The 25463-nt window shown below is 43.8% G+C and overlaps 2 protein-coding genes across 8 annotated transcripts in view; one reads left to right on the top strand and one right to left on the bottom strand.

Moving 5' to 3' along the window:
- On the top strand, nucleotides 1–24393 carry MOSPD1 (motile sperm domain containing 1). 6 transcript variants are annotated; one of them, XM_045470842.1, is made up of 7 exons: nucleotides 5–127; nucleotides 11297–11787; nucleotides 12467–12724; nucleotides 12836–12911; nucleotides 15090–15307; nucleotides 20109–20270; nucleotides 22530–24393. In XM_045470842.1, the coding sequence occupies exons 3-7, from the start codon at nucleotides 12571–12573 to the stop codon at nucleotides 22559–22561; spliced, it is 642 nt and encodes a 213-aa protein (XP_045326798.1). In that variant the 5' UTR covers nucleotides 5–127; nucleotides 11297–11787; nucleotides 12467–12570; the 3' UTR covers nucleotides 22562–24393. The 6 variants fall into 6 exon arrangements, with proteins under 6 accessions (XP_045326797.1, XP_045326798.1, XP_045326800.1 ...); XM_045470844.1 differs by lacking the exon at nucleotides 5–127 and adding an exon at nucleotides 3269–3519; XM_045470843.1 differs by lacking the exon at nucleotides 5–127 and adding an exon at nucleotides 4502–5882.
- Nucleotides 1–25463, bottom strand: part of LOC123594165 (P2R1A-PPP2R2A-interacting phosphatase regulator 1-like) — a 102834-nt gene that overhangs the window by 1714 nt on the left and 75657 nt on the right. Inside the window, exon 12 of one of the 2 annotated variants that reach the window (XM_045470838.1) lies at nucleotides 15728–16420. The exons of the other annotated variant lie outside the window; for it this stretch is intronic. Within the exon in view, the coding sequence (XP_045326794.1) occupies nucleotide 16420 (1 nt within the window). The 3' untranslated portion in view covers nucleotides 15728–16419. Of the gene's footprint in view, nucleotides 1–15727; nucleotides 16421–25463 lie in introns of those variants that run through there. 2 annotated transcript variants of the gene reach the window in all.

The raw sequence follows: 25463 nt of genomic DNA, 5'->3' as shown, positions 1-25463 counted from the left end.
TCCTCGAGGGCGGAGAGAGGTGGCATTTGAGTCCTCCGGTATCCCAGCAGGCAGTGCAGCTTAGAGACGCTGACAAAGGACCGGAGGAGCAGTCGCAGCTGCTTTCCGAGGAGCCGGTGTTGCCGAGGTGAGTCCCCCCCCCCCCCCCGTCCCGTCACCCACTTCCTCCGACTTCGGGAAGACGTGGAAGTTACGTTGGCGCGAGACCCCGCGCAAAGAATGAGCCGTACCCAACCCCCGGGCTTGGCTCTGCGACTGACGGCGGGGCTCCGCGGCGCCGGGATGCGGGTGGGAGGTGGGAGCGGGCAGATGGAGTCCTTTCTGCCCCTTCTCTGACTGTCAGCTGCCCGGCCGCCCGCGGATCCCGGCTCCGGGGTCGGGCCGGCCCGTGTGTGCCTTTTTCGTGCCCGGGCGGAGGCAGCAGGCGCGGGATCCTCCCGGTGCCTGCCCGGCAGAGTTCGGTTGCCCCGGGGATGCGACTCCAGGGACAACTCTTTGGCGGATGTTTCGAGGAGGACTGCGGGAGGGAGGTTGACTCCCCATTCGGGGTGACACCGACCTCGCCCTAACTCCTCCTTCCCCCCACCCAGTCGGTCCCCCCCGGCGAGCAACTGGAAGGAAATCGATGGGGCCGGAGCGAGGCGTCCCGGGATGGCCGGAGGGAGGTGAAAGTGGGGTGGCGAGGCAGGGAGGGAGAGCGAACGCCTTCGTGGAATAGTGACGGGGGGCGGTAGTGGAAGGGGTACGTGGCCTGCATCCGTCCCCTTTCCTGGACCTCCGCACGGATCCTGATGGTTGCACCAGCTGCTCGGCTGTAAACAGGCTCACATGACCGGTTTCACATGGAGCCGGCCGGTGTGGGGACGAAGGCTGGAAAGGCTGGGCCCCAGTCAGGTGGAGCTGAAGTCCTAGAACGGACCGTTTGATACTCCCTCTCCTGCCCTCCAGCCCTTAATCAATGTTCTGCGGTTTCGAAGTAACTGACATCTGCCCTCTCCGGACTGAAGTTGCATTTCTGCCCGAGTAGAGTCTAAGAGACCTCACAGCGGGGAGCGAGCGAGAGGGCAAATAATAAAAAACGGTCCCGATTGTTGACCTCTGAGGGGAATCAGAGATGGACGCAGACCTGGAAAATGGGATCCTTTGGATCTTGCCTAAAAAGCAGCCCTGTTCTATCGGAATGCATTGCGTTCTTAATGTGAATTCCAGACAGAAGGGGAAAAGTCTACTTTTCAGCCAGGGCACACCTGGAATTTAATACATTCTTGATGACGAAAACCGTGTCCACATTTCCTTTAAGTGCTTGGAAATCTGCCTGTAAAATGCTATATACAGGATACTGACCAGGGAGTGAACACCAACTTTTAGATCACATACATATTTGATAGAAAGCAGTGGGAAGTTTGGAAAACAGGAAACGGGGCCAAAATGTGCCTTTCAAGTTGTTCACGTCTGCATACCCAAACGGCATACAAGATCAAACTAGTTTCTGAAGCATTTCTAGAGCTCTCAAAAATACGAGGTTTACTCAAATACCAGGATGTTGGAAAATCTGGAGTTTCTCAAATCTGTAAGGGGTAGTGGTGATAGATTCCCTTCACATGTAATATGTAATTGGATGTAATGGACAACATTCAGTGCAAAGTTACCCCTTTGTAGGCAAAGACAGAAAACAGAACAGGTAGCTTATAAAAGAATGCATGTTTCTCTCCTTGAATTGTTCATGCACATTTTCTCCCCCAATTTTTTAATTTTTTTCTCCTGAAGTTTTGACATTTAACTCTAGTTTCTGAAAACGAGAAACTACAAGAAAAGCTTCCCCGTCCTCTAATAGCCCAATAAAGTAAGTAATTTGCTACTCTTCATTTTCTGTTTTTAAAACGTTTAAGATGGAAAATAGAGGAATTTTAAATGTTGTCTAAAATTTAAACGAACCGATTATCCATCCGTGTTGCTCTGAATCTTGTTTTGCCACCTTGTATTCTGGAAAAGCTTGCCCTACAATAAATAGATGAAGTGATTTGCTCTTTGAGGCCCTCTGTTTCCTCATCTATAGTATGAAAGTTTTGTTTTAATCTCCAGGGTGCCTGATTGCTCTCAACTTCCATAAAACAGTGCAGTTTTTGATGGGGAACTATTCTTGGACAAAATAAGTTGGTCAAATAAGCCAAGATATTGATATCAGCTGGAAAACATACGGTACATAATGAGAGGTATCCAGAGTCCTAGTAGAAATAGGAATTGTGCTCAAATTCTCATTAGGTAAATTAGCCATGTGGGTTGTCCCTCTCACCTCTCGATCAGGAAATGGAAGATTTAGCCTCAGCTAAATCCTGCCTCCAAAGTTAGAAGTAACAGGTACACCCGACTTTCTTGACCTTCCGGGCATAGTACAAAGTGATTCTTTCATTCATTCCAGCTTCTTCCTGAATTAAGTGGACTGTGTGATCAGTGATGAAGTTAGGATGAACAGAAGGCTCTAGCAGGGTCTCACCTCGTCCGTGCCTTGGTTGGTTCGATCACCGGAACCGACGCCTATTTTCAGCTTTGCAGCGCTTGAAACTTAATTTTGCCAGCACATCCAGAAATTGTCAGTCAGTCTCAAGGATTGGATTCACACTAACCAAACTCACAAAAGATTTTTATGTTACTATGAATGCCAGTTTGCTGACTTCCAGTGAGAAGTCAAACTGCCCAGCTGACCGGAAGACTCGTGTGGAAGCCAGGGCACCGCTTGTTTTTGCCACTGGAAACACAGACATTGCGCTCCACCTCCCCTTTTGCTAGGGACCGCGTGGAACACTTCTTTCGGGAAACGCCTAGTGGGTGGTTGATACCTCCGGCAAGGCTGCAGCTTTTATCTAAAAGCCATTTCAGTCACACCTTTGTATGGATATATCCTCGGCACCTGATTGAATCTGGGCCACCCGTAAAAGATCTCTAAACTCTGTTTCCTCTCCATTCCTACTGCCTTCTTCTGGGCCCTCGTCTCTTCAGGTCACATTCAAGCGTTGTTTGTATTTTCTTTCTTTTTTTTTCTTAAATTTTTTTTTTTCAACGTTTATTTATTTTTTTTGGGACAGAGAGAGACAGAGCATGAACGGGGGAGGGGCAGAGAGAGAGGGAGACACAGAATCGGAAACAGGCTCCTGGCTCTGAGCCATCAGCCCAGAGCCCGACGCGGGGCTCGAACTCACGGACCGCGAGATCGTGACCTGGCTGAAGTCGGACGCTTAACCGACTGCGCCACCCAGGCGCCCCTAAGCGTTGTTTGTATTTTCAAGCGTTGTTTGTATTTGCCTGTAACCACTCCGGAGTTGGGAGCCGTGCTTGCCCCGGCGGCGGCGGCGGCAACCGGTGCTCCTGCTTGAGATCTTATCCAGGCGGTTCTCTGCTCCAAACCCATCAGAGCATCTTCTCATCACCTGCAGCGTGGTTCTCCAAGCGCGGCCTGCGTCAGAATCATCCGGAGGGCTTGTGAAAGCGCGGGTGACCGGGCCCCACCTCCAGAGCCTCTGGGTCAGTAGGTCTAGCTTGGGACCCAAGAATTTGCCTTGTTAACGAGATCCCGGGTGAAGCTGCTGCCGGTCCAGTACCACATGTTGACAACCACGGGCATCCAGGATCAAGTCTACACCCCCGAACGTGGCTTACAGGATTTTTCACCATCCCTTGCCACTCCCCCATACATGCTATTTTTTAACCACACGCAGTGCCAGAGCTTCATCTTAAGAGTCCCTTTCGTGCTTCGACACATGTTCTTCCGGGAACTCCCCCCCCCTCTCCACTCCCACTGCAAACTCCTATTTAAGGCACACCGTCACTTTCTTTAGGCCCCTAGAGCTTTTTAATCCACCGGCATTTTAACGCGGTCACATGATACCCTAATTACTATGTATATCTGGTTTTTGTGCCAGACGGAGTTTTTCGAGGGTGGAGACCATGTTTCCATCCTTGCTCCACCTTCCCTAGCACAGTGCCTAGCGTATAATAAGTGCTCAGTTAATGGTCCTTGAATGACTTTGTGACTCTAAAACGTTGGAGAGTGCCGTAGGTAGCAACATAGGTATTTCATATAACGAAGTAATTAATGTGGATTAATAGGGATTTCGCTTTGAGAATTGCACATACATCTCGAAATAACGGAAGATCTTGAGATCTTGTAAAACAAAGGTTGGAAATAACTAGTTTAAGAAAAATGTGTTTCTTTAAAAAAATGTGTATTCATTTTCGAGAGAGCGTGAGCAGGGGAGGGGCAGGGGTGGGGGGACAGGGGATCTGAAGTGGGGTCTTGGCCGACAGCAGCGAGCCCCATGCGGGGCTTGAACTTGCGAACCACGAGACCATGACCTGAGCTGAAGTTGGACGCTCAGCTGACTGAGCCACCCAGGCGCCCCTAAGAAAAATATTTTTAAAAAGATGCTACTGGAGGGCATCTTTATTTTTTTTTTAATCTTAAAACATACACTACTCAGCCTTTACAGTGTATAGACTGCTGTGAAGTGAACAGCAGAACAGTGCCTGTGAAACACCTGACTTCAGGAATGTACCAGCCCTTAAAATTCCTAACAGACAGTACTGGAAATTTAAAGAGGAAGAGAGCCGAGTCGATGAAATGGGAAGGAAGAAGCGGTTTTAACACTGGCGAGACTAGAGCAAAAGAACTTAACTGCTCTTAACTGCTTAGTATTTAGCTGGCCACTGGCAGGCCTGCACCAAATATGGCAGAAGGAGATAGTTCCTGTGCCCAGATAAAAGGGAGCGGGCCCAGGGGTGGAGCCAGAACCCTGATCAGAGTAAACTCGAGAGCCGGAGAGAGGGGGTCCGTAGCCGGTACACTGGAGCCAAGCAGACGGGTCACTTCACTTGTTTCTGGGGAAGTCGGCTTCAGGTTATCCTTAACCGTTTCAAACCTCAACCCACTTTCTGCACAAGAATCCCCAAGGGCCACTGACTCCATTTGATTTTCTCACAGCCTCCCGTGTCCCCCCAAAAAGGGGGGGGGGTGCAAATGACACTATGCCTTTAAAGTGGTTTCTGTGTGCAATCTCCATTTTGAGTCTGTAGTGGGCAAAGGTTTGGAAATTCCCACTTCTCTCCGAGTCTTCTCTTTTCCTTCTGGTCACTCGAAAGGGAGGAAAACAGAAAAAAAAAAAAAAATCACACTGGGCGGGGGGGTGCCGGTCTCCCCGGACTGATAGTGGAGAGTGTGTGAGGACTTTATGTGTTTAGACTTTTGTGTGAGTGTGTGTGTGTGTGTGTGTGAGAGAGAGAGAGAGAGAGACAGGGAGGGAGAGAGAGAGTAGTTTACAGACTGGTCACAAGGTGGTGTACAGGCATCGGATTTTCTTTCAGATTTTCATTCATGGTTGTATCCCTGTGCCTTTGTACAGAGGAAACGGACAAGGCCATTCCTGCATCGCCAGCTGCCAGCTGCGCTGTCTCCCCGTAAGGCTGGGGCTCTTCGGGAACCTAGGCGGCCGCTGAGGAGCCAGGGCTGATGACAAGGGAGAGGGGCAGGAGAGCGGGCGGGAGGTGTGGGGAGAGACAGCTGGGAGCGCGTGTTGTCTGTTCTCTCACCTGAACCCCTGGCAAGCAGCCACCGTAGATTTACTGCTCCCTTAACTGGGATCCTTTCCCTGTCTTTTATGGACAAAGTGCGCTCAGCTATGAGGTACAGGAATGTTCCTCGATGGGGGAGACTGTCATCACTAGACGCCCGTAGGCAAAGCTGCTAAGTGCCCGAGGCTGGGTCCATGTAGGATGCCCCCAAACCCGAGCCGACAAAAAACCCACAGAAACACAATATGGCATTATGCTTGAAGTCTGGGCCGTCAGAAGTAATCCACACGAAGCCGATGTCAGGATATGCCACGAATACAGTAAGTACAGTAAAAGATCACGTGACAAAATCAGTGCGATCTGTATAGATCAGGGACATAGAGGGGAGAGCACAAAGGGGAAATCTGAAGTAGGCTTTGAAGAATGCAGAACATTTTGGTGTCCAGAGAGGAAGAATAAAATAAACCTTGGGTACCCATGCCCTAGTGAATAGCTACTGACAGCCGTAACTGTTCTTTCATAACCCGGAAAAGAAAGCGTGCTCAACTTAGTAAGTGAAATCGGCTCTCGGTTTCTTTGTAAAACCGAAAAGGAAACACACACACATCAGGACTTGAATTTGGGATCCTCCTTTTGAGAGCTCTTCTCTCCTGGAAAAGCAGGGAGATTTTGTAGAGATGAGGGCACGTGTGACAGTGAGCGCACCGGAGGCAGGACTTTGGGAATGAGACCCAGAGGAGATGGTTACTGTACAGGCAAGTGTGGGTCTGGAGACCAGAGATTCGCCACCAGTACCCTGTGCAACCTCGGGTAAGTCCCTTAACTCCTGGGCGTGCTCTCCTCTTGGGTCAAATGAGAAGGGCTGAGAGCTAACAGTCTTTGACTTGGTGTGTCTTTGATTTGGGGAAAGCGACCTCCTCAACCGATCTGTAGTGAGGCTTTACCGGCTTTAGTATATCATCTCTCCCCAGAATTTTTGCACTTTATCATTTTGCGATATGGACAGAAGCAAAGAGAAAGCGTTAGTCTCTGGAACACCATCAGTTAGAGGCAGGTGTTAGGCTTCATTATGTGTGTTGGCAAAGTCTCTAACGTTGCCCTTGGTGACCTGGTGCTAATTCCTCTCCGGTTTCCATTGGTTGGAGTTCGGGAGGCAATTTATATCTTAGCCAAGGTACGTGCGAAATGGGAACGGGGCTACAAAAAAGAAATAATAAAGTGCTAAAGCCGACGAAACACTTCTTTCTTTAATGGTGACTGGGGGATGGACAGCCTATTCATAATTCATGGGAAAAGGTGTACGTATCCAACTCGTAGAGAGAAAGCTTCGAAATGAGAAGGATAAGAATTCTGAGCCATTATGGAGAGCTAGCAAAACTTGCACTCCGACGAATGCCAGTGAACCTCCCCCTAGGGTTAGAAGCAAGAGTTTAGTGCTTGTTCTGTGTGGTTAACTCTGACTTCCCAGTCAGATTTATAAAGCGTGTCCTACTCCTGTGTAACAGAACGTTGCACGTTTTCCTCAGGTTGCCAGCCATCTTAAACCTTTGTTTTTCTCACTGTGATGTGTTTCTGTTGCATATACAATCATTTTAGGGGCGCCTGGATGGCTCAGTCGGTTGAGCGTCCGACTTCGGCTCAGATCACGATCTCGCGGTCTGTGAGTTCGAGCCCCGCGTCGGGCTCTGTGCTGACAGCTCGGAGCCTGGAGCCTGTTTCAGATTCTGTGTCTCCCTCTCTCTCTGCCCCTCCCCCGCTCATGCTCTGTCTCTCTCTGTCAAAAAATAAACATCAAAAAAAATTAAAAAAAATTATTTTAAAGAATTGCATCGTTGTATTTAGCAGTTGAGGGCTTTCAGCGTTATTAAAGGATCATGAATTGGAAAATGCAATTAACGGAGATTTGTCACACATTGTTTCTAAATTCCTTCTTGAGTTTCAACACTGGCACCTTTTCCGAATTAGGCCCTGGTAGAGTGGTTGTTTAATTCGAGTTTTAATTTAATTTAATATAACTTAATCTAATTTTCTTTTATTTATTTTTTATTTTAGGGAGAGAGTGAGCACACTCAGGGCGGAGGGAGGAAGGGACCGAGAGAGAGAGAGAGACAGACAGACAGACAGAGACAGAGAGAGACAGAGACAGAGAGACAGAGAGACAGAGAGAGAGAGAGAGAAGGAGAATGAGAATGAATGACTCTCAGGCAGGTTCCATGCTCAGTGCAGAGCCTGATGGGGGGCTCAGCCCTGCAACCCTGGGATCATGACCTGAGCTGAAATCAAGAGTCGGATGCTTAACTGACTGAGCCACCCAGGCGCCCCCTCAAATTTTTGTTTTAAACTTTGGAATAGGTATTCAAGGGTTCAGAATTCAAAAGGTACAAAAAGTCATCCAGAGAAAACCTCCCCTCCAGCCCTATCCCCAGCCACTCAGTTTGTCTCTCCAGGGGCCGCCCTGGCTGTCCTTCCACAGATACTTGACCCGTGGCCAGGAAATGTCCCTCTACCACACAAGCGGCAGCATACTCTATACTCTGCATCGTGCCTTGCTTTCCCCACCTAACACTACCCTTGAAGATCAGTCCATATCCACACTACACAAAGAGCTTTCTCCTCTTTTTTTAAAAAGTTTTTTTTTAACGTTTATTTATTTTTGAGAGACAGAGCGCGAGCAGGGGAGGGGCAGAGAGAGAGGGAGACGCAGAATCCGAAGCGGGCTCCGGGCTCCGAGCTGTCAGCACAGAACCTGACGTGGGGCTCGATCGAACTCAGGGACCGTGAGATCACGACCTGAGCTGACGTTGGACACTTAACCGACTGAGCCACCCAGGCGCCCCAAGAGCTGCCTCTTCTTGACAGATGCCTCGTATCCCAATGATTGGCTGTATCATACTTTATTTTATGACTCCCCTATTAATGGACAGTTGGGCTGTTTCCAGTCTTTTACTATTGACAACAGCTAGCCCTTACTGAGTGTTGGGCTTTGTTCTGTGTGCTTCACATAAATTATTTAATCCTCAGTACTGAGGATTAAAAAACCTCCACATGCATAATTTCACACAAGAGGAATATTTATGGTGGATAAATTCCTAGAAGCAGAGTCTCTAGCACCAAGGACATGTGCGTTCATTTCTTACCAGCTATAGTCAGTGAGCCAGTTTATAGCCCTGTCAGCAATGTTAAGAGCGTGCCTGGTTGCTTCCACCATGTGCTATCAAACTTTTTTAAAAATATTTTTTAAATGTTTATTTATTTATTTTGAAAGAAAGAGCGAGTGGGGCGCCTGGGTGGCGCAGTCAGTTAAGCGTCCGACTTCAGCCAGGTCACGATCTCGCGGTCCGTGAGTTCGAGCCCCGCGTCAGGCTCTGGGCTGATGGCTCAGAGCCTGGAGCCTGTTTCCGATTCTGTGTCTCCCTCTCTCTCTGCCCCTTCCCCGTTCATGCTCTGTCTCTCTCTGTCCCAAAAATAAATAAACGTTGAAAAAAAAAATTAAAAAAAAAAAAAAAAAGAAAGAAAGAGCGAGAGAGCATGTATGCACGAGCAGGGGAGGGGCAGAGAGAGGGAGAGAGGATCCCAAGCAGGCTCTGCGCTGCCAGCAGCGTGGGATCGAGCCCCGCATCGGGGATCGTGAGATCGTGACCTGAGCCGAAATCAAGAGTCAGATGCTTAACTGACTGAGCTACCCAGGCACCCCTCAAACTTTTTGATTTTTGCCAATCTGACAAGTAATAACGTGTTTCAGTATAGCTTTAGTTTGTATTTCTCTTGTGAGTGAAGTTACATGGCCTTTGGTAAGTTTAAAAACAATTTGTATCTTTCTTTCTTTCTTTCTTTCTCTCTCTCTTTCTTTCTTTCTTTCTTTCTTTCTTTCTTTCTTTCTTTCGAGAGGGCTCAAGTAAGTGAGGGGCAGAGAGAAAAGAGAGAGACACAGAAGCAGGGCTCACCCAAAGTGGGGCTTGTGTTCACCTGATGTGGGACTCGAACTCCTGAATTATGAGATCATGACCTGAGCTGAAATCAGATGCTTAACAGACTGAGCCACCCAGCACCCAGTGTGTCAGTTTCTATAAAATATTGTAGCATTTGCTCATTTTTATAGAGTGCTTTTTCATAGTGATTTATATTTCCTCTACATACAGTAAGGGAGTTAGACATGGCCTGTGATTGAAAATGTTCTTTTGGCTTTGCTTAAAAGTTTTCTTGTCTTGCAGTGTTTTAAGAGTTTTTATACAGTTGAATTTATCAATGTATTTTGGTTTCTGGTTGTTAGAAAGCCTCAGATTATATATAAAAAAAAAGACCCATGGTTTCTGGTGTTTTATGGTTTTATTTTTCTACATTTAAAACTTGGATCCATTTGGAATTTACCCTAATAAAATTTTAGAATTTTACAAGGTGTTAGGAATAAATTCAACTATTTTCCTCCCCCTAGTTGGATTCCTGGTTTTACCAACATTTATCGACTAACCTATTTTCCATAAATCAGATGCCATCCCACCTTTTACCATAAGCGAAATTCTCATCCTAACATAGTTTCAGAATGAGATGTTGACTATTATTTAGTGAGGGCAAACTTGTTTGTTCTGTTTCTAATAGCCAAGCTTACTAAGCAAGTAATAGAGCTAATTATTTTCTGTCAAAAACAATATGCCAGACTTCTGAGAGCACATTATCCAAATAGAAATGTGTATGGCTCTTAGCAGACAGAAAAGTCGTGAAAGAAAAGACAGAAAGTCGTGGCAAATAAAAACTCAAAATGAGAATGATTTCACCAGATGTTCTTCAGAATGATCTTACTTTTATTGTATTACAACCGACAGTTTGGTAGAGTGGAGACGCCGGACTGAGGGCAGGAGGCCTGCTGACTTTATTGTCTCTGTCTAGTCTCTTCCTCATTTAATAACCCCAGCAAACACTTAGAACATTGCCTGGCCTACAGTAAGTGCTAAAAGCATTGCATGTATTAATTAATTCAGTATGTGTAATTAATAAAAAGTTTGTAATCTGTTATGAATTATACACATATTAAATGTTATTACTAATAGAAATGTCAATAGGCCCTTTCAGCTTGGTCAAAAAAAACCCAAACCCAAAACCACCCCACAGCTGTCATGAGCTACATGTGTGCCACAAAGTATAAGGATGAGTCAAATGATGATCCGGGAAAGCTTGGAGGTTATGACCTTCCCAATGTTGTCCCTCACCTCCACATTTCTGTGACTTGGCATAGGCCGTTCCCTAGGTCAGAGAGCCTTTCCTACCTGTGGCCCCCCACCCTCCCCCCAGACACAGAAGTATATATCTTTGTTTTCTTTAGGAACTACCTCAAATGTCGTCCCTTGGCCCCTCTTCCAGGAAGACTAACTCAGGTAGTCTCGTAAATGCCTAGCACTTTTATATAGAGTGGTATGCCTCATGACAGGGGTAGATGAAATATTGTTCCATCAGTTAGACTCGAGTCTTTTGAGGTCAGGGCCCTCTGTGTATCTCTGCACAGCCCCCGACATAGTTGCTGGCTTATAACAGGTGTTCAACTGAAAGGAAAGAATAAAAACGTGTATCCATGATTACACAGTATCTTCCTTGATAAAAGTTAGAAAGGCCTCAGGCAGAATCAGCACACAGGCCCCTGATAGCTGGTAAAACCAAACAGCTTAATCTTCTGTTCTATTTCTCTTTGACTGTGTGGGAACCTGAACGCAAAGTATTAAGTGGTGTATGGCCTATTTTAAAGGTATGCTCTACCGAGTGAAAAATCAGACATTTCCTGTGATCGCGCTGTTCCAGCTTCTGCATTTTCAAAAGCCACATTCTTAGGATGGTAGCTAAATCGGAACGTTGTTGATTAAAATTAGCCTGAGAAATAAACACAGAAACATCACACACACCAGACCGTCAGACTTGTGCCAGCCACAACTATTCAGAACATACTCGAGAACCCCAGAAGGAATCCAAAAGGTCTCTAAGTTGGAAGCAAATAGTTCTCATGAAGCCTGTGTACTTGACGTAGGAGGGGAGGCACAGTGCCACTTGCATGCCACAGCCTATTTACTGACTTTGGATTTTCATAGAAGACTCCCAAGGACTCCTTAACAAGTCTGGATATTCAGCTTCCTTTCAAGACATTTTTGCTTGTCTTGGGTTTTCGGTAGAAAAAAGATGAAAACTCTTCCACCTATGCGGCCAGAAAGCACTAACTAAAGCATGGTTGAAATGAGTGTGAAAGTAAGTCTCACGTTTTTCTCCCACAAATCACGGAAACTTCCTTTGTTTTATACTTTTTAGTCTTGAAGAAGTCTGGTTAGCTCACATAAAGTCAGTTGTGACCATACCTGATTTATTCTTTTTTAAAGAAGTTGGTTTATTTAAGAGGGAGTGCGAGCAGGGGAGGGGCAGAGAGAGAGGGAGAAAAAGAGAGAGAGAGAGAGGGAGGGAGAATTTCAGACAGGCTCCATGCTGAGCGTGGAGCCTGACAGGGGGTTCAGTCCCACAACCCTGGGATCGTGACCTGAGCCAAAATCCAGGGTCGGATGCTCAACCGACCGAGCCACTCAGGCACCCCTGATTTATTCCGCTTCTTAAGAAATCCGAGGTTTTAAAAGAGTGCTGTCCGTGATCGCACCTCTTTGAAAGAGGGTGATTAATTTGAGGTAGAAACACTTCTTTATTCTAGCATTTATGTAATTTATCATAGGTTGAAATCTTGACTGTGAAGGAGTGTGTGTAAATTTCTTTGCATAGTTTGGTACTAACCGTATAAGTAGGCCAAGAGGAAAAGTCAAAGGGTATCTTTAAAATGATTTGGGGACCTATTTTAATGCAAGCTGAACATGCTTTTTTTGTGGAGGGACAACAAATGAAAACAGGTATCATTCGATTTCCTTCTCTCTTCTTCTCTTTCTAGATTGCCAAAATGCTTTGGAGTTTTTAACTAACTGACTTAAGAAAAGTCCAAAATAGATTTGAGACTGTAAAAACAGAAGCTGCAGCAAGGGGGATTCAGTGCCAATGCATCAACAAAAAAGACAGCCAGAGTTAGTGGAAGGAAATCTTCCTGTGTTTGTGTTTCCCACGGAGCTAATATTTTATGCAGATGACCAGTCAACACATAAGCAAGTGTTGACTCTGTATAATCCCTATGAGTTTGCCTTAAAGTTCAAAGGTGAGTCTCCCAGGTCTATTTCATGGAGTTTTAACTAGTCCCTACTAATTTTTTACTTGTAGAAACTAATTTTTAAAAAACACTAATGGCCATTGTGACTTTTTCTTTCAGTTTTGTGTACTACTCCAAATAAGTATGTTGTCGTCGATGCTGCAGGTGCAGTAAAGCCTCAGTGTTGTGTGGATATGTAAGTCGAAATCACTTCCTGGTAACATGTTTTAAGTGTGTTCATATTTATGTGTTTAACTTGAAAAGGCTCTCGTCCTGAAGCCGTTCCCACATAGGCATTTGATATATTTTGAATTTCTGCTGGAAGTTTTAGTCTCAAAATTCTTAAGAAGTCCCTAAGATTCTAAACGGGTTGACCAAATACTTAATAGTATTTCATGGTGTTGGAGCTGATATGTGTGTTAATACTTCCACGAACATTTCCTCATTGTTGTGCTTTTAGTCAGAGCAGGGTCCTTTATGAAGGTAAACTTCTGACTTATTCTTTTAAATTTCTCTAGCTGTAATAGGGAATTTAGCTTTCTTCGGAACATCCTATTATAGCGGCATTTGGGAAACGAATAACACTACGTTCACAGAACGATGGTAATGTGAGTTCATCTGAAATGATTCAGCTAATAAGCCTGGAAGTTAATCTATACACACAGGAAGGAAGTGTGTGACTGCTCATCTGTAAAAGGTTATCTGAGCTCTTCCAGATAATTTCGTCTTAGGGTGTCAGATAAATGATTATTTGTTCAAGCTGTTCATATTTAATTTTCACTTTGGAGCCAGTGGTGACCAGATGGATCCATTGACCAGCTCTTTTTTAAAAAAATTTCTTTAATGTTTTATTTATTTTTGACAGAGAGGGAGAGAGAGACAGAGCATGAGCGGGGGAGGGGCAGAGAGAGAGGGAGACACAGAATCCGAAGCAGGCTCCAGGCTCCGAGCTGTCAGCCCAGAGCCCGACGCGGGGCTCGAACTCGTGAACCACGAGATCGTGACCTGAGCTGAAGTCGGACGCTCAACCGACTGAGCCACCCAGGTGCCCCGCCATTGACCAGCTCTTAATTTAAGCTACCGAGTAAACCATATTTGTTTAAATCTTCCATGAGAATGAGAAGCACACGTGTTTTTTGTCCGAACACATTTTCATCCTCTCCTGTCCGTAAGATGATATATCTTTAGAGGACGTGTTTTCACGGGTTTCTTTTGATTTTCATTCAATACACAATAAGCAAAGGACTACTCCAAAGAAATGTAGTCTCTTGCCAAATAAATGTGTTATCTTTGACCTAATCGGTTTGTGTTCTCTATTAACAACGAAGCAAAATAAATGGAATTGCAGATAACTCTCATAAAAATTGAAGTGCTTTAGACTCTTTTCAGAGGAACACGGAAGTGCGTTGTCAGCCTTCTGGTTAGCCTTCTGGTTGACAGTGGTCATACTGGGTTATTTACTTATTCAATTGCTTGTTTTTACCTGTGTGCATAGACTTGCAGTTCTGAGTCTAGGTGAGATTTGTTACGTGAATGATAAGTGTCAGTAGAAGTCGATGAGACTTTTGTGAGGAAGAAACCATCTTACATATGTCCTATTTAGTAACTTTTGCTGCCCACAGATATCAAGGGGGAAAAAAAATGCCATTGCTAAAAGGAATTTTCTTTACCTATGTTTTCTTTTACTTCAGACTTTAAAAACATTTTTTACATTTACTTATTTATTTTGAGAGAGCGAGCGAGCAAGTGGGGTGGGGGCAGAGAGAAGGGAGAGAGAGAATCTCAAGCAGCCTTTTCAGCGCAGAGCCGGATGCGGGGCTCGAACTCACAAACTGTGAGGTCACGACCTGAGCCGAAATCAAGAGACCGATGCTTAACCAACTGAGCCACCCAGGCACCCCACTTAAGAGTTTTATTCTATGCTGCAGAGTATGTGTTCTCATCAGAGATTTTATTAAGACATTTTTTTAAGTTTATTCATTTTGAGAGAGTGAGAGATTGCACAGCATGAGCGGGGGAGGGGCAGAGAGAGAGGGAGAGCGGGAATCCCAAGCAGGCCCTGCGCTGTCAGCGCACAGAGCCCGACACAGGGCTCAGTCTCATGAACTGTGAGATCATGACCTGAGCCAAAATCCAGAGTTGGACCCTTAACCGACTGAGCCACCCAGGCGCCCTGTGTTTTCATCGAGTATTTTAGAACCACCCATTTCCTTTTGGTCTATGCTGTGATTTTGTTTTAACATCATTAGCCAATTTCTGTATTTGAGTATTTGGGTATAAGTCAGTTAATGTTCTCTTGTATGCAATCTCTGGCTGAATTCCGTTTGACAGGCCCCCAGAAACCTAAACAGCATTTATTTTTTAATGTTTTCAGTGTGATTCGTCATAGAGACGTTCGATCCTGTCACTATGGTGTAACGGACAAATTCCGTCTCCAAGTTTCCGAGCAAAGCCAGAGGAAGGCTTTAGGAAGGAAAGAGGTTGTGGCTACTCTTCTCCCGTCTGCCAAAGAACAACAAAAGGAAGAAGAGGAAAAAAGGATAAAGGAACATTTAACTGAAAGTTTATTTTTTGAGCAGTCCTTTCAACCAGGTAGTCTTGGTTTGCTTTGAAAGCCCTTCGGAGGTCTTATGCATGTCTAACTTGAAAACAGGGAGCTAAGAATCATTACTAGAAAAATGATCTGCCCCCTTAAACCTAATTACTTCCAAACCGAACTTAGAGATCTGGTACCCTAACGTCAAGCAAGAGGCCTCGAGCTAGCCTTGAAATAGGGAGAACGCGTCTCGGCAGCAGCCGAGGCCGTCAGGACAGGGTTGCCATGGCCTTTTACAGGTGTGTGGCCTGAGAATGCAGCTACCGCACTCGATGGGGCTAGCGCAATTTGGCAGTTATATACTTTTGTTTCTGTGACTTTCCCGTATCCTTTCTCATTTAATTAGTTCGAAGAAGGAGAGAGATTGTGTTTGGCAATAGGCCAAGCTTGGTGCACCGTTCATATTATTTTGAAAAAAAAAAAAAAAAATCTCATTAAAGTTGAAGTTAATTAAACTAAGTAGATTATAATATCCCCTGTGGGCTATTAATTGAATCCCTCTCCATTCCTCATTTCCTTCCAGCTTAGATATTCAGAAGCGTTATGATATATTCTTTCAACATTGACACTATCCTCATATTCAACTCTTTGGACGTCAGTCCTCCTCCCTCTTAACTTCTCATTATCTTCTTCCAACCCTATTATAAGAGGAGGAAGATAAAATTTTCCATAGAAAAACATGGAAACTTTTTGATAGTGATAGATGAATGTGATAGCAGCTGTCCTTGAAATTGCAACATTATCTATGAGGAATTAAAAACAAATCTGCTTGTCATTACATTAATTCACAGATCCCTATCAGTTTGTTCACCCTAGAGTGTTTATTTGGATACCACAGGGAGTAATGCCTCTTTGATTTACTGTAGGCAAGAGTCTTCTCTGTCCATGCAGGCAGTGCCCAGATTTTCTGCTGTACCAAGACCAGGGACTAGGTAGCAGCCAGTAGATTGCTTTCTTCTCAGCAACTGTCATGGACGGACAGGACCAGATTTTCAGCTTTTGAAGCTGAAAGAGAACCTCTGGTAAATGTCGCTTTGATCTCCGATCAGTATTGCGAAGTTGACTTATAAATATTTATGAAATGCAAGATTCCCCCTGTAAAATGCCTTCTGTAGAATAAGAAGAGTCATATAATGAGTACTTGTTTTTTGATGTTAAATCCATAAATGCATAATTGGCTCATTTCTGTTTTTAACAGACCAGTTTATTTTATTAAAAAACATTTTTTTTTAGTGTTTGTTTATTTTTTGGGGAGAGAGAAAGACCAGAGCACAAGCAGAGGGGAGGGGCAGAGAGAGAGGGAGGCACAGAATGCAAAGCAGGCTCCAGGCTCTGAGCTGTCAACACAGAGCCCGACATGAGGCTTGAACTCGCAAACCGTGAGATCATGACCTGAGCCGAAGTCAGATGCTCAACCGACTGAGCCACCCAGGTCCCCAACAGACCAGTTTGATAGCCAAAAAACATAAGGGTTAAAAGTTCAGTTTTATCTATCTATCTATCTATCTATCTGTCTGTCTATCGATAGATAGATACTTCCTTTAGTTTAAAATTTATTACAGTTCTGGGGCGCCTGGGTGGCGCAGTCGGTTAAGCGTCCGACTTCAGCCAGGTCACGATCTCGCGGTCCGTGAGTTCGAGCCCCGCATCGGGCTCTGGGCTGATGGCTCAGAGCCTGGAGCCTGTTTCCGATTCTGTGTCTCCCTCTCTCTCTGCCCCTCCCCCGTTCATGCTCTGTCTCTCTCTGTCCCAAAAATAAATAAACGTTGAAAAAAAAAAAATAAATAAAATTTATTACAGTTCTGGTGAAAATCATCCTAAAAGGTTAAGTAATTACAGCGTGTATTAATTGAGCATTTTATTCTTATTTTACTTTGATAATGATCCTTTGGTAGCTGAAGTGTATTAGGAAATGCTTCTAATTGTGAAATCAAAGTAGGTAAATGAATGAGGTGATTTCTGTTTTGAAAACAAAACAAAAAAACCTCTCTAAGCCAGCCATGTCGGGAAGCTGAAGGAAGGCAAGCACCTTACTTGTCTCATTGACCGTCATGTCCTCGGCACCTAGCACAGTGCCCGGCACAGGGTAGTTACACAGGAAGTGTGTACGTGGCCTTCACTAGGAGGCCTGGACTTCTCATCTGGCAGGGTCTGTTGGCTTGGTTTTCTTTGTCTTACAAGGTTTCCATGGCTCTCGCCAGTCTTCAGAGCAAAGGGGATACCGCAGTAGAGCCCCATATGAAGTCCTGACCGAGCTGTCCAGTTAGCGAGTAGTTACCCCAATGTTTCTAATGTGGCAGGAAACCAAGTAAAGTTTTCTTCTCTAATAGAGTATAAGGGTGACTGATGGAGTCTGTGTTGACAAAGTAGTATTTGTCGCTTCTCCTGTTTATTAAATTCATAGTAAATTATGTCTGGTTTCCAGTATGTAGAATTCTACACTTTTTCATTGAGTTTCTCTAAACCGAAAATGTTGAAACGAATCGAGATTGTTTGGGGGGAGGTTTTGAACTGTCCTTATTTTTGCACATCTTTGGCTCAGAAAGATGTTTATTAGACATATTACAAGGGCAACAACGTTGTGAGCCTCCGCGAACCAGCCAGAAAATGGTCAAAGGCTAGATCATGAAAGATTTGGGTTTTATAAATGTATTGAAAGGCAGTAAAAATGAGAAATGTCTTCTCGAGTTGATTGTACTAGAAAAGACATAGCAGTAACAAATTCAAAAAGGAAGACAGCACCTACAGTCCCACACACTTCACAGATCTGCTTATGTAAGTGTTCCGTGTTACTTTCCAGACCTCGTCTATGTGCGTGAATACACTCATACATACATTTTTTTCATTTAACAGAAATTTAAGAGAAACCCACAAAGCATACTTTTACAAACGACCACAGCCCAGGTTTATTAGGAAGATGTTTTGAAAAGATGCAGCTGAACCTTAGTGAGTCTGTCTTAATGATATTACTAATGAACTGCCCTGTCTATGCAGTGTTTGAGTCCGTGCCCTCTGGCTTAAGAAAATTACAGTCGTCATTACTGTTTGTAACAGTGAAAGACTGAAAATGACCTAAAAGTCCATCGATTGGGGATTGATTAAATTATGAGCGTTCATGAGATGGGATGCCAGGCAGGCATTTATTTACAAGGATCTGATAGAATGATAGATGGTTATACATTGACCTACTAAGAGGCTCAAATATATTTCTGAGAGGAAAAAACAGTTATAGAACACTGTGTATATTATGGTCTCATTTATGTTAAAAAAAAGTGTTTACATGTTTGTATGGGTATTTATAAAATCCAAAAGGATCTATATCAAGCCTTAACCGTGTTCCCTCTGGGGGGGATGGGACCGGTCAGGAAACTGTTTTCTCCATCTCTGTAAAATCTTTGCAACAATCTTGTAGTTTCAGCAAAAAAGCAATTTCCCTTTTGAAAGATTTCAAGCATCTACGCAAATGTCTTTGGAATTTTTCTAAATACTAAAAGTTCCTTGAGATGATCTTTATTGTGGGTTTGTAGCCAGCAGTGTAGTTTTCACAAACAAATGTTTTCCTTGAAAGCCTATCTCTGCAGCAGATACAAAGATATTTCATTTATTAACTAACATAAGACTTGTTTTTCGGTATTTATGCTATGGTTTCATCTCAAGCAGTAATCACTACAAAATCTGAATTTGTTTTCACCTGTGTGGCTTTGGCAAGGCTCCATTAAACTTCATGCAACAGCTAGGGTGTTAATAATTTAGAAAAGCTGCATTTAATAATAAAATGAGCAGCGTTATTTCATTAATAAAACACCAGATTGTGTTGCTGTTGGCTATTCCTTTTAATGAAAGAAGGGTGGTGCGAAAAGCTAGATGACAGAATGTACTGTTACTGGGTTTCTTAAAAATATGGCCATGAATATTGTACACATACAGCCAGAACTGTCGAATAGCAGGCCTGATCGTGTTTTTTTTTTTTTAATTTTATTTGATCGTGGTAAGAACACTTAACACGGGATCTGCCCTACTCACACATTTTTAAGTGCACGATACAGTAGCGTTAACTATAGGCACAATGTTGTACGGCAGATCTCTAGAACTTGCTCATTTTACTTTATGCCCATGATCAGCGTCTCCCATTTTAAACACACACCCCCCGCCAGTCCCTGGCAACCACCGTCCTACTCTCCGATTCTGAGTTCGGCTCTTTTAGACACTTCACGTGAGTGGAATCATGCAGTATTTGTCCTTCTGTGACTGGTTTATTTCATTTAGCGGGATACTTGCCAGATACTGCTTTTGCTTTCTTCTTGGCTGTAAATGGGGTAGAGCAGAGGACAAGAATCTTCACAGGTAGCTTTAAAACACTCAAGTAGTGCCTTTCTGCTGCTTTAAACATTTTCAAAAACGGTAGCAGGATGCTACAGTTATTAGGACCACACTTGTCTGGAGACCTACCCTAAGATGCTCTCAGAAGGCAGTGCGCTCCAAAATGGAGTAGACACAAGAAATACATTGGGGTGAAACTGATGAGGGTGAGGTTGGGGGCGGGGTAAGAATGGTGACCTTTCGGCAGGAGCTCGCTACCTCATAATGCCACTTCACCACCCTATTCTGTAATGGCCCAGCAGTTATGGGCTTCCAGATAAGTCCAGCAGATAGGTCCCCATGGAATGGAAATGTTGGGGAAAGAGAGAAGTCAGACAGAACCAGAATCCTGGTGAGGGGTGGGCAGTTTATGTGAACCAACTTTGGTCTTAAGTCCTTCTCAAACAAGCAGGCTCGGGGATTTTTGTCTTTTTACAGAAAACAGAACTGTCTCTTCAGGACCTAGTTTACTAACTGTCTTCCTGGGAGTGGTGTGCATTGCGGCTTTGATGCTTCCTACGCTGGGGGATGTGGAATCGCTGGTGCCTCTCTACCTCCACTTAAGTGTGAATCAAAAATTAGTGGCTGCTTATATCTTAGGTAAGTGTTGGGAGGATGCCTTTGGGTCCTATGTGTGGGCTCAGAGGTGGCGGTGGTGCTGGCACCTGTTTAATTTTTTTTTTTTTTTTTTTTAGAAAAACAGGTAAGATTGCTTCAAAAGCATGTGTTGAGGTGTCGAGGTAACGTGCACTTGAAGATTTAATTTTTGGCTTTCACTGAGTTCTTTTTTTTTTGAAGGTCATTTATTTAAAGTAATCTCTACACCCAACGTGGGGCTCGAACTCATGACCCCAAGATCAGGAGTCGCCCGCTCTTGTGACTGAGCCAGCCAGGTGCCCCTTCAATTAGTTCTTTGTGGCCTATTGATCTACTACCTAATACTGTATTCAGTGATCTTCATTTTGCTGACTTTCAATGGTATAAGACATGTGAAAGACGTAAAATGCATGTATTCCACGATCTAGCATTTCTACTTCTAGGAATTGATTGTAGGGAATCACCTCGACGTAGTGCATACGGTGACCTAGGTGAACACTGCAGCCTTGTTGAACCTCGTGAGCCTTTCTCTTTAAGCCCGTTCCCATATTTCCTGTTAAATTATTCTTTCAGCCATCCTAGCTTGAAATCTTATAATTACCTTAACCGAACAGTTACTCAGTACCTGCCATGTGTCAGGGATCAGGGTTCTGGTGATGACAGACCCTGTCTTCGTAGTCTCCTGGCACCTCTTCTGAGACGCCAAGTCTTCAGTATTCTTTCAGTATTCCTCGGAATGCTCTTCTTTTTTTTTTTTTAATTTTTAAAAAAATTTTTTAGAGAGCACAGGTGAGCAGCGGGTAGGACAGGGGGGGAGAGAGAGAGAATCCTAAGCAGACTCCACGCTCAGCATGGAACCCGGTGCGGGGCTCGATCCTACAGCCCTGGGATCATGACCTGAGCTGAAATCAAGAGTCGGATGGACGCTCAGCCGACTGAGTCACCCAGGCGCCCCCTTGTCTCTTTTTTTTTTAATTGAAAAATTGTCTTCTAAATATGACACCCTACCTTCTGTCTGTGTCCCTTCTCTTCCTATTCTCCCCCCCCCCCCACACACCCTTGCCCTTTATTTTCTCCCAAATGCTCCATCACATTGCTGTTAGACCGATTTCCCTTCTGGTCTGGTTTTACGGCCACCACTCCCTACTGAGGAGCCTTCAGTGGTTCCCCAAGTCCATAGGAAGAAGTAGGAGTCCACAGTTTGGCATCTAAGGCTCTCCACACTCTGTGACTTCTTTGAGCTAATCTTGTCTAGCTGATTCCCTGGATAAATCCTGGATCGGAGCCTGTTGGATTATTTATTGATTCCCCGAAAAGCTCATTCTTTTTTAAAAAAAAATTTTTTTTTCAACGTTTATTTATTTTTTTGGGGACAGAGAGAGACAGAGCATGAATGGGGGAGGGGCAGAGAGAGAGGGAGACACAGAATCGGAAACAGGCTCCAGGCTCTGAGCCATCAGCCCAGAGCCCGACGCGGGGCTCGAACTCACGGACCGCGAGATCGTGACCTGGCTGAAGTCGGACGCTTAACCGACTGCGCCACCCAGGCGCCCCTCCCCGAAAAGCTCATTCTGAGAGTCCGCTCAACCTCCTTGTGCTCGCTCTTGCCATCTTCCCTCACCTGAAATGCCCGCCGATCGCATTCTCCTTTATCATTCCTGTCGGTCTTTTAGGCTTATTTCAGCTTTACCTTTTGGGGCACCTTTTCTGACTGCCCTGGTCCTACGCAATTATTCTCCTTCTCTGTACTTTATCACTCACTTTTTTTCCTTATGCCACTTATTTAGGACTGAGCATATTCTTCTGTTATTACATTTTTATGGTTTTACGTATGGAGTCGCTTCAAAAGAGACAGGCCAAACAGGAATACTATGCTTCTGTCTCTTTGTGGTCCTAGAGCCCCGGGATGGGCTCGGAATGTGTTTGTCGATGAAGTTGGCGGGCTTTCCTGATACTTGAAAATGCCGTGTCTGCTATTGTGGCTGATGTGACTGGATAAAGCGGGAGGTATTTTTGATGGTTAAAAAATTAGCTATGGCCAGACATTAGTGATTTAGTTAAATCTGTCCAGTGACTGCCCATTGCTATAAACTGGAGTTCTTCTGTATAATATCAACTGTTCACACTGACTTTGAATTCTTGGCGGGGTGCCTGTCCATGTGCTGTATTTTATTTGCTCATTGGGGCCTAAACAATTACTTATTGAATGGAAGATTATGTAAAATGCACGGCTTTAACTTTTCTTCAATTTTTTTCTTTCAGGTCTTATCACAATGGCCATACTTAGAACATGAGCAAGGAATTCAGTTGACTTCTGAAGTAAATTTATCTTGCAAATATGAATGTGGACTGCCTTTTATCTCTTTCACTCCATTAACATGCTACAAACTATTGAGTGATTTACAGTAATTGCAAATGTATAATTGCAAACGTATAATATATATTTTAAATTACTCTATAATTTTATTTGAAGGACTCTAGCACATTATGATACAGACAGCAAGGATGCCTCTGAATTACGCCTAGGAAATTATTTGAAAAAATTCTTTTTATATCTAAACCGATTATGCAAAAGACTTTAACCATCTGTTATTTTTCTCATCTTTTTTTTCTAATTTACTTTGATTAAGGTCGTATGTCCTTCACAGTTAAACGCCTGAAAGAGCAAACTGACCAGCTTAAATGTAAAATGACATTTCCTAACTACAAACATCAATGTTCCTGTGTAAATTACACCTTGTCCTCTCATTATAAACAGTTGCCATGGTGTTTCTAAAATGAGTTTCACGGTTAATGTGTGGAGGGCACCAAGAGAAAAAGCATAAAGTGCTGAGGGATCACGCTTATCCTTTCCTAGGATCTCGCAGGAGACCAGACATATTTCATTCATCTGGTGAACTACAGCACAGGTTGTGGTCCAGACACAAAGCATGTGGGGGTTTTTGCAACCCTCGGAATTAGGGTGACTTCTCTATTTGGCCTAAGAATTCTAAAGGAAGGTAGGCATTTGTTTAGTTAATTGGTTCGCCCTGGCTTTATCTCTGGATAATGCTTTCTGTTAACAGGAGGAAAAAAAAATCACTTTATCATTTCTTCCTAGCCCTTTGCCTGACTGTAAGCAACTAGCCCAGTCTGGGGTTACCAGATGCCGGGTGGTTTATATGGAGATGTTTTTCACCTTTAAACTCCAAGCCAAGTATACAAAATCCTTGATACGTGTCTATTTTATAACAGTCACGGAGATATTTTTTAAGTTTGTATTTATTAAAACAACTTTACCAAAAAAAAAAAGCCCCTAAAGCACAACTATTTACATTTGTTTGTAGCGTCTCTGATCTTTAACCATATATATGCAGTTTGAACTGTTCTTATCATAATAACTGATCTTTTGACTTAGGGTTGTTTTTTTTTTTTAAGTTTATTTATTTATTGCGAGAGAGAGTGTGCACGCGAGCAGGGGAGGGGCAGAGAGGGAGAAAGAGAATCCGGAGCAGGCTCCGTCCTGTCAGCGCAGAGCCCAACGCGGGGCTCGAACCCACGAACTGTGAGATCATGACCTGAGCCGAAATCAAGAGTCGGACACTTAACCAGCTGAGCCACCCAGGCGCCCCTTGACTTAGGATTTTTATCTGAGAGCACAACGCCTTGAGTCTCTTGAAAATCATCTTTCAGATCTTTTTACAGAACAAACTTCTGCACCTGCTACTGTAGTATTCTCAAGGAATGTACATAAACACAAAATGTATGCCTGAGGTTGGTTTTTGCAGGAAATAGTACTTTGCTTCTAAAGTAAAAGCTACGTATACTCTTTCAGAGAAAATCTTCACTGTTTAACCATTTGGGGAAGATAAATCATTAAATGGATCATGTCTGGACATTGTGTAATGACTGAAAAGCACATAAATGTAATCTATTTTGAACTTTGTAAAAAAAATTATGTTTGGAGGCTATCCTTGTTTCTCTGTCCCTTTCAAGTCCTCTGTGTGTATGTGTGTGTGTGCACGTGTGTGCATCCGCGCATGCGTGCGTCTGTGTGCAAGCGCACACGTGTGTGTGAGATAACCCGTTGTAAAGGACAAAAATTACTTTTAAAAAATAAAAGAAAATGGAGACCTCCTGAGTTTCACATTGACTTCCACATTTTATTTGAGTTACCTCTGAGGAACTCAGTTTTAGTCTCCTGTTTCCTAAAGCTGTCTCCTATTCCCGCGAGTTAAATAGGAAAAAGAAGGAGTGAGATATGTGAGCTAAAATGTATTAAGTTTCTTAATTTGCCAAGGGAATTAATTTGTTTAGATTTTTTTAATAGGTAAGAGTCACCTGCTTCAAAAATCAACTATAAAAAGGTATACAGGGGCGTCTGGCTGGTTCAGTCAGTGGGGCATGTGACTCTTGATCTGGGGGTTGGGAGTTCAAGCCCCGCCTTGAGTATAGAGATTACTCAAAGGTGTACAGTAAAAAATCACTAGTCGCCATCCCTGTCCACCCCCCCATTCCTTGTCCCCTCAGCTCCTTTCAAGTGACCACTGTTGTTTAAATATGCTTCCACCGTTTCTTTATCCAAATACGTTTCTTGTGTGGCTTACAGCGTAATTCACTTATGGTATTTTTACCATGTAAACCTTATCCTAGGGTAGTTGAATTTATGAATCTTTTATGGCTTCTGGATTTTGAATTGTAGAAAACCCCGGACCACTCCAAAGTGCCAAATCATGGATACACACACAAACACCAGTTTGAAGATCTAATGAGAATAATCCATTTAGAGTAACAAAAAAACTTTAAAAACCCTGGGTTTAAACTTAAAGTCCATAATCTTTTATAAGGCAAACTAAAAGACACTCCTGGTAAAACCAAAACTAGAACAAGTAGAAAGACATCTTTTTGTTCTTGGACATACAGGGTCGACATGAAAATTTCCCTTGTTTGTAAGTTATATAAATTTAACATGGTTCCAATAAGAATACCAAGAGGTTTTGGTATCTCTTTTTTACCCAGACAAGTTGATTCTAGATTCATATGGAGAAGTAGGCACAGCTAGGAAAACTTCTGAAAGAAGATTAATGGGAGAAATTCCACCAGAAATTAAAACATTTATATAACCCCCATAATTCTAGCTGTGGCACTGGGCCACGAAGAGAGCAATCGAAAAGAATTGCAAGTACAGAAATAGACCCAAATACATCTAGGAGTTTA

Source organism: Leopardus geoffroyi, chromosome X, assembly GCF_018350155.1.
Source record: "Leopardus geoffroyi isolate Oge1 chromosome X, O.geoffroyi_Oge1_pat1.0, whole genome shotgun sequence".
Lineage (NCBI taxonomy): Eukaryota > Metazoa > Chordata > Mammalia > Carnivora > Felidae > Leopardus > Leopardus geoffroyi.
Note: the sequence above shows the minus strand (reverse complement) of the source record. Positions and strands in the feature narration are given on the sequence as shown.

Coding starts and splice junctions, on each gene's coding strand:
- MOSPD1 (XM_045470841.1), top strand. CDS start 12,571: ATGCATCAACAAAAAAGACAGCCAGAGTTAGTGGAAGGAAATCTTCCT. Junction 12,725..12,835: donor GTTTGCCTTAAAGTTCAAAG/GTGAGTCTCCCA, acceptor TTTTTCTTTCAG/TTTTGTGTACTACTCCAAAT. Junction 20,271..22,529: donor AGTGGCTGCTTATATCTTAG/GTAAGTGTTGGG, acceptor TTTTTCTTTCAG/GTCTTATCACAATGGCCATA.